The sequence below is a fragment of the Chelonoidis abingdonii genome, chromosome 26, assembly GCF_003597395.2.
Source record: "Chelonoidis abingdonii isolate Lonesome George chromosome 26, CheloAbing_2.0, whole genome shotgun sequence".
In the NCBI taxonomy this organism is placed as follows: domain Eukaryota; kingdom Metazoa; phylum Chordata; order Testudines; family Testudinidae; genus Chelonoidis; species Chelonoidis abingdonii.
In genome coordinates this window covers 9,343,685-9,351,957 of record NC_133794.1, presented here as the reverse complement: position 1 = coordinate 9,351,957, position 8,273 = coordinate 9,343,685, and the positions used below count along the sequence as shown (strand labels likewise).

General features: G+C 66.0%; 2 protein-coding genes across 2 annotated transcripts in view; both read right to left on the bottom strand.

Moving 5' to 3' along the window:
• Nucleotides 1-2,316, bottom strand: part of LOC116827759 (transmembrane protein 198-like) — a 5,699-nt gene extending 3,383 nt beyond the window's left edge. Inside the window, exons 1-2 of the mRNA XM_032785579.2 lie at nucleotides 2,242-2,316; nucleotides 153-385 (exon numbers count right to left, since the gene is read on the bottom strand). Coding sequence (XP_032641470.1) covers nucleotides 153-342 — 190 coding nt within the window. The 5' untranslated portion in view covers nucleotides 343-385; nucleotides 2,242-2,316. The remainder of the gene's footprint in view (nucleotides 1-152; nucleotides 386-2,241) is intronic.
• Nucleotides 1-4,302, bottom strand: part of RAB5B (RAB5B, member RAS oncogene family) — a 100,133-nt gene extending 95,831 nt beyond the window's left edge. The window contains exon 1 of the mRNA XM_032785590.2: nucleotides 4,279-4,302. The gene's annotated coding sequence lies outside the window, so the exon portion shown is untranslated. The remainder of the gene's footprint in view (nucleotides 1-4,278) is intronic.
• Between the last annotated feature and the right edge of the window lie 3,971 nt (nucleotides 4,303-8,273).

The following is an 8,273-nucleotide window of genomic DNA, read 5'->3' as shown; positions in this document are numbered from 1 at the left end:
CTGGGGTGGTTAGCAGGGGGCTGCGGGTCGGGAGTGAGGGGCACCGGCTGGGCTGCTTAGCAGGGGGCTGTGGGTCGGGAGTGAGGGGCAGCAGCGGAAGTTAGGAGGGGCTCAGCAGTCACTGCCCACAGGAGGCCCTGCTGCCCACTCACCGAAGCAGCTGTAGATGACCCCAAAAAGGCAGCAGAGGGCGCAGACTGCGGCAGGCACGGCCTGGTAGCGACGCTCCAGGTCCCGGCTGCAGGGGTCCAGGCCGGGGGTGCCTGGCCCCAGCTCCGTGGTCTGCTGGTTAAAGCCCCAGGGCTCGGCCGTCAGGACGAGGGGCAGGAGGTCGGGCTCCATGCTGGGCGGGAGTCAGGGCCCTGCAGCCATCCACACAGGGAGCCTGCGGGGGGCGCCTGGTGTTAGCCCTAGAGATCTGTGACCCCCCCAGCTCCTGGCTTCCCCCCACACCTCTGTGCAGCCAGAGACAGACATGTCAAACACTCCCCCCTCCCTCTAGCCCCCACCCCATTGGCCCAAATCTACCCCGAGTCCCCCCTTCCCGGGGTCTGATCCATCCCCCTGCCCGTGAGAGGCTAATCTCTTCACACGACCCAGGCCTGGAAAAAATGACTAATTCCCCTGCAACAGCTGGAATCAACACACAAAACACCAGCCCCTCCCCCCCAACATCTGGCGGCTGCTCCAGAGCCAGGACACACGGACACATCTGGCAGCGTCTCCTCGTGGCATGTGGGGGCGGGGGGGGGATTAGAGGAGCACAAGGGGGATCTCCCCAGCTGTGTCGGCTCCCCGATCTTTCCTGGGTGCTGCCCCCGGAGCGGGGCCTTGTACTGTGCCCATCCCCATTGCTTCCTCCCTGCGCCCCTGCTGGCCCACGGCTCCCTGGAAGCCACCCCCACCCCGTTCCATACAGACACACCCCCCTCCAGCTTTCTCCCACCTTCCCCAAAGCCCCACGCCAAGGGTTCATCTCCCCAGCTAATATCCACGACCTGCACAGCCCCCACCTGGGGGTGCCACCCCCTAATGAGGAGGGGTCACTGCTCTCAGATCCACCCACACCCAAAATGAGGGAATCCTGCAAAATCCAGGGGCTGGCAGCCTCCCCCTCTGGGGGCAGGGTCTCAGGCATCATCCTGTCAGAATCTGATGGGGAAACTAGGGCGGCCCCCCCAGCCAGGGTAGACAGAGCCTGTGAGCAGCATGGGTCCTTTCTCTGCTCCCCATTACCTGCCTGCCTTGCTGGGGGTCCCAGGAGAATCCCCCACCCTGGGTTCTGCTTGGTCTAGCCAGGCCCGGGCAAGCCCCGTTCTGTTCAGTGCCTCAGTTTCCCCTTCTGTGGAATGGGGCTCCTCTGCCTGCAGGGGTTTAATCCATCCATGGGGGTGTGCCCGAATGGCAGAGCCAGGTGGGGTTTGGAGAGACAGAGGGGATGCAGGGCGGCTGCTAGAGCCGGTCCGGGGGGCAGGCTGCCCCCTAGCTGAGAGGGGAGGAGGTGGTGAAAGTGGCAGCCCCCTGCATGAAAGGGACCAGGCGTTTTGATCTCAGCCCACAGCCCCCCCCACCCTATGAATCCTGATGAACCCCCTCTCAGGGGCACCAGGAGCAAAAGGGTCCCCCCTCCCTTGGGGCCAGAGTTGGGGAGAGGGCATGGGAGGGGGATCATTCACCACCCCAGAGGGGAAGGGTGGGTGGGTCCCTCCCAACTGCGGTGGGGCCCCCCAACTGCGGTGGGGCAGGAGGGCCCGGAGCCCCAACATCCCAGGATTACCCAGAGCCCTGCTCTGCTGCAGTGCACCCACCAGCCAGCTACACCCCAGCACAGCCGAGCCCAGGCCAGAGGGGCACGGCAGGGAAGGGGTTAAACTACCCAGCAGGGACTTGCCGCTGGATCTGGCCTTGCCCTTGGGTGTCCTGGGGCAAGGCTGGGCCAGGCAGAGAGGGACAATCCCGAGCTCCCCCCCAGCTCTGCCGGTGCCCCTCACTCCCGACCCGCAGCCCCTGCTCTCCCAGCCCTGGGCTCTCCCCCTGCTCTACCGGTGCCCCTCACTCCGGACCCACAGCCCCTGCTCTCTCTGACTGCAGAGCTGCCCAAGTGAGGTAGTTTAGGAGACACAAATACCAGCGGGGACAGAGGAGACTAAACTCCTCTCACTGGTGACCTGGAGGCAGGACTGGGAGTCCCAGGCCAAGGACTCAGGTTTTGTGCACTGACCCTGCAGAGCCCAGGGGTACCTGTGAGCGAGGGGGTGGGGAGGGTCACTGCTTTCCGGAGAAAGGCCTGTTGGATTTAATGGAATAGAGATTAAACCAAGAGGGAGACAAAGAAATCCCACGACCAACAATCCCAGCAAATGGGACCTGTTCTATGACCCATCCTGTACCATTCTGTAGTGGGGAGAGAGGGGCTGCGGGTCAGGAGTGAGGGGCACCGGCAGAGCCAGGGAAGGGGGGGTCCGGGGCTGGGAGAGCAGGGGGCTGTGGGTCAGGAGTGAGGAGCACCGACAGAGCCAGGGAAGGGGGGGCCTGGGACTGGGAGAGCAGGGGGCTGCGGGTTGGCAGAGAGGCACCGGCAGAGCCAGGGAAGCGGGGGCCCAGGGCTGGGAGAGCAGGGGGCTGCGGGTCAGGAGTGAGGGGCACCAGCAGAGCCAGGGAAGTGGGGGCCCAGGGCTGGGAGAGCAGGGGGCTGCGGGTCAGGAGTGAGGGGTACCAACAGAGCCAGGGAAGGGGGGACCCGGGGCTGGGAGAGCAGGGGGCTGCGGGTCAGGAGTGAGGGGCACCAGCAGAGCCAGGGAAGTGGGGGCCCCGGGGCTGGGAGAGCAGGGGGCTGCGGGTCGGGAGTGAGGGGCACCAGCAGAGCCAGGGAAGTGGGGGCCCAGGGCTGGGAGAGCAGGGGGCTGCCGGTCCAGAGTGAGGGCACCAGACAGAGCCAGGGAAGGGGGCCGGGGCTGGGAGAGCAGGGGGCTGCGGGTCGGGAGTGAGGGGCACCAGCAGAGCCAGGAAGTGGGGGCCCCAGTGGCTGGAGAGCAGGGGGCTGCGGGTCGGGAGTGAGGGGCACCAGCAGAGCCAGGGAAGTGGGGCTGCGGGCTGGAGAGAGGGGGGCTGCGGGTCGGGGAGGGGCACCAGCAGAGCCAGGGAAGTGGGGGCCCAGGGCTGGGAGAGCAGGGGCTGCGGGTCGGGAGTGAGGGCACCAGCAGAGCCAGGGAGTGTGGGGCCAGGGCTGGGAGAGCAGGGGCTGCGGGTAGGGGTGAGGGCACCAGCAGAGCCAGGAAGTGGGGCCAGGGCTGGAGAGCAGGGGGCTTTGCGGTCGGGATGTGAGGGGCACCAGCAGAGCCAGGGAAGTGGGGGCCCAGGGCTGGGAGAGCAGGGGCTGCCGGTCAGGAGTGAGGGGCACCAGCAGAGCCAGGAAGTGGGGGCCCAGGGCTGGGAGAGCAGGGGGCTGCCGGTCAGGAGTGAGGGCACCAGCAGAGCCAGGAAGTGGGGCCCAGGGCTGGGAGAGCAGGGGGCTGCGGTCAGGAGTGAGGGGCACCGGCTAGACCCAGGGGCAGGAGCAAGGCTGGGATTCTGGGGTGCTGCATCTGTGTCAGGCCTGGCAACCCACATGCTCCCCAGAGAGCCCCAGTCCCCTCTGCCCTGCGCTGGGCACCCTGTGGAGCGTGGGGGCAGCAGGAGAGGGAGGGGCTCCTGGCCAGAGAGGGACTCGGTGATCCGGGGCCACTGGACTAGGGCTGGGAGCGAGGTAGACAAGGCTGAAGGTTGGGGGGCACCCGTGTGAGGGGGCTGGGTCGGGAGCTGGGGGCGAGCACAAAGGGCTGCGGGGCTCAGTCAGGATCAGCGTGGACACAGGGTTGGGGGCGGTCGGTCCGGGACGGGACACTGCGCTTGGGCGGGGGGCGCTCGATCCGGGAGCCGCGCGGCTTAAGGACAGAGGATGGGGGGCTCGGTCCGGGCTGGGGGGCTCGGTCCGGGACACTGGGCTGGGGAGGGGGGGGAGGGGGCGCTCGTCTGGGAGCCGGGGGGGCACAGCGGTGGGGGCGCTCGATCAGGGGGGAGGATTCCCGGTTCTCGGGGCTTGTTTAAAAGTTTGAGGGGTCTCGCCCGCCCCCCCCGCGCTCTCTCGACACTTTGTTTTGCTGTAAAGCTCCCGCGGGGGCCCCAGAGCCGGGTCCCGCCTCCCGGGCCGAGATGGGGGGGCACCTAACCTCCCCGAGCACTCACCGCCGGCCGGAAAGGGCCCCGCGCTCCGGGGCTAGCGGCGCATCTCAGCCCGACCCGCTCCAGCTCCAGCTCCAGCTCCGGATTAAACTCCGCCGCGGCCCCGTCCTGCCCCCACTGCGGGCTGACATCAGCCGCGGGCGGCCGCAAACCGCGTGGCCCGGCAGGGGTGGCTGGGGGCGGGGCCGAAGCCCCCAGGCTTGGGAGAGCGGCGGCGGGGGCCGCTCGCTGCTGGGGGGTTGGTTCCTTCCAGCTGCGGAGAAGAGTTGGTGGGTCTGGCCGGGAAAGGGGGGGGCTGGGGGGCTCCCAGGGCCAGGAGCCCGTCGCACCCCAGGGTGCTGCCCCGGGCTGAGCCTCACTCCCAGCACCGAGCCCCACGGTGCGTCTGGCTGGGCTGGAGGCTGGGCTGGGTTCCCCTCGGGCAGGACTGCCAAGGGCCCATGGGGCAGTAACACGGTGTCTGGCCCCAGGGGCCCAGGGCCAGGCCTGGCCCCCTGGCCCCATGGCAGTGCAGGGAATCCCAACCGTTCAGCAGGCAGCGTTGTCCAGTGGTTGGAGCACGGTACCCCGGGCTCCGATGGCCAGTTCCAGCGCTCAGGGTCTCCAGGCCTGTCGTCCGGACAAAGGCCCTGTGGTCTGGAGCCAGCGTCCAGAGCCATGTCACTTCCCCAGCCCTGCTGCCTGTCCCCTACTTCGGGGCACCTGGGTTCCAGCCTGGCTGTAGGGTAGTGGGGTCTTGTGGCTAGTGCAGGGGACGCTGGGGTCAGGATGCCGGGGTCCTGCCATGTCTACACTACACAGAGTGGTGACTGATCTGGTTTCGCTGAGGGTGGAGTTGGCCCCTTTCAGTCTCCCTCCCTGGAATGTGGAGCTGCCCTGGCCCTGTTCCTGGCAGCCCAGGCAGCCCTGCCTGTCCCTGGGACTCGTGGTCGCTGGCCGCCTGCCCAAGCAGGTGCCTGAAGCCACGCAAGCATCCCAGCAACCGGCCAGACACCAGCTGGACCGCAGCAGAGGGGCCCCTCTGTCCTGGGGGGAACCGGGGGGGCTCGAGGGGTCAGGCAGCCCTGCTGCTCCTTCCCAGGGCCTGGCCATAACGGGAACTAGAGCACTGTGCAATAGAACCCAGGCATCCTGGCTTCCAGCCCCGCCCCCCCAGCTGAGGGTAGAACCCAGGGGTCCTGACTCCCAGACACCCCTCCCCCATTGCAATCTGCTCTGACCCAGCTTCAGCTGTGGAGACAGATGGTGCCAGCAACAACCAACTGTCACCGGAACCTGCCCCTGGGTCCTGCCTCTGCCCCAGCAACCACCGAGCCCTGGGGAGACCAGCTTTCCTCCCCGGCCTGGCCTGGAGGGGCCTTGGCGTCCCTGCTCAGTAGGTCCAGTCCCAGGGCGTGTCCATGCCCCAGCACCGCCCTGGGTGCTGCCCATCCCCCAGCACACCTGCGTGCCCCCCAGATCCTGCTCCCTGCCTCGTTTTCCCAAAGACAGGTTACTCCCCTGGTCTGTGTCCCCCTTTCTGTTCCCGCTTGGTTCAGCCTGCCCTCCCCATGCCCCCTCCCCGCCCGGGGCCAGTGCCAGGGGGAGCGGCAGAGGAGCACCCGGCTCATTCACAGGAGCCAGGAGCCTGTGGGAGCCTGAGCTCTTGGCAGCCGGATTTTCTCACCATCTCCTGAGCCAGCTGGGCCAGCCCTGACCCAGCCTCCCCCGCCTGCACGGTGCCAGGCTCCCACAGGGCCAGCGGGGCGTGAGCTGGCATCAGCGGGAGAGAGACGCCAGGAGTCTCTTTGCCATCCAGGGCTGGGGAGCAGCTGGATCTCATCTTCCTCCTTACTGGGTCCCCGGACTCCTGGGTTCCCCTGACAACGGCTAGAGAGTGCTCCTTGGAAGCGGGGAGGGGCAGGCCTGGGAAATGACCAGGACCCACCATGACCAGCCCTCCAAGCCTGGGCACGGCTCCTGCGGATGAAGGGCAGGGAGTGCAGGGGGCTGCGGAACAGGGGAGCTAGGCCAGGCAGTGCCTTGTCCGCTGGTGAAGTGTGGGGCTGGCATGGGTGCCCCTCACCCCAGCATGTGAGAGGGGCAGGAACACGAAGCACCAGCTGCCCAGAGCTAAGCCTATAGCCATGCCTAGGGGTCAGGCTCGAAACCTTGCCCAGCACGTGGCACAGCCCCCGCTCCTGGGGCCCCATGGCCCTGGGCTTCCCCCAAGCAGGCTGCCACCCTCCTCACTCCCCCAACTCCAGAGCCGACCCCCCCGCCAGTGCACCTAGCCCTGCCCTCCCCCCAGGATGGCAGGTTTGCAGCTAGGATGTGAAGGGATTTTCTGTCTGGCTCTGCATGGGTCAGGAGTGAGGGGCATTGCAGCTCTCTGGGCCAGGCTAGCAGGGGGCTGCGGGCTGGGAGTGAGGGGCACCGGCAGAGCTGGTGGGGGTAGGGGAGAGCCCAGGGCTGGGAGAGCAGGGGGTTGTGGGTCAGGAGTGAGGGGCACTGGCAGAGCTGTTGCAGGGGTGAGGTGGGGGAGCCTAGGGCTGGATCAGGACCGAGTGAGGCATGTCAACGTCATTTTTCCTATGTTACCTGTGGGGAAACTGAGGCACAGAATGGGGATGCTAGGAACAGAACCCAGGAGCCGGGACTGCCAGACCTCGGTCTAACTCAGTGCTAGGTCTCGCTGTCTCTCACGCCCCAGCCCTTGGGGAAGCGGGAGGCCACGGTGGACGCTGTGTTTCAGAACAATGCAGAACAGCACCCCTCCCCCCGCCGGCCCCCTCCGGCCCCCTCCTTCCTCCATGGCACAGTGGAAGCTCTCAGGCCCAGACCCTGGAGACAGAGGGAGCTTTGTGTCTCCCCAGTGCCGAGGTCGAGGGAACGCGGCACATGATCAGCCAGCCAAGCCCCACAGCCGCTGCGTCAGCCAGAGCCAGGCAGCGGGCACCTCCTGGCAGAGGGGCTGGGGCAGCCATAGGGGCCTCCCCAACGCCTGCCCCACCTTCACAGTGATGGGCAGCATCCTCCCACATTGAGCTGGTAGGGCCCAGGGGGGTTGCACATGCTAGCAACAGGGTCAGCAAAGTCCTCTGGCCACCACAGGGGGAGGTTAGTGCAGGGGGACTCAGAGCAGGACTCCTGGGTTCTCTCCCCAGCTCTGAGAGGGGGCTTAGTGGATTAAAGCCTGGTGGACTGGGAACCAGGACTCCTGGGTTCTGTCCTAGCTCTGGGAGTGGATTGGGGGCTGGTGGGTTGGTCCATGGGACTGGGAACCAGGACTCCCAGCATCCTATGCCCAGAAGTCAGATTCTTTCTCGAGTGGTAAGGGCCAGGCTCTGCTACTGAGTTGCTGCCTCATCTAGTCACAGCCCCCATGGCGCCCTCTTCCTGGCCCGGAGAACCGGGAGCGCAGCAGCCCTACCTGGCAGAGGGGGCCAGAGCAGGAGTTAACGCTGGTGAAGCCAGTCGCCACCCCTGGAAAGAAGCTGCTAAGACCAGGGGAGCCAATGATCTTTTTTTCAAGGTCCAGATTTCTCGGTCAAGATCCAGACTCCAGAGAAAATAATACAAAAATAACCATAATGCTAATAAGTAAATGAAAAGACGGTGGGGTGCGTTCACAAGTGCCTGGCGCTCCGGATTTGGCCTTTGGGCTGCCTGATGACTGTCCCAGTGCTAAGGAAACACAAAGAACCTCTGATACCATCTTCCTTTTGTTTAGCTCCTTTCATGGGGGATGTACAAAGTACAAATGCCACCCAGGAGAGCAACACTTCACAGGGTTCAGCTGCCCAACACTGAAATGCAGCCATCTCTGGGGTGGAGCCTGGTAGTTGTATACCAGGGCACAGTGACCATGGACAAGGATCAGTTACCCGGGAGGGAAATACAGCTGTCTCTGAGGTGGAGCCTGGTAGTTGCATACCAGGGCACAGTGACCATGGACAAGGATCAGTTACCCGGGAGGGAAATGCAGCTGTCTCTGGGGTGGAGCCTGGTAGTTGTATACCAGGGCACAGTGACCATGGACAAGGATCAGTTACCCGGGAGGGAAATGCAGC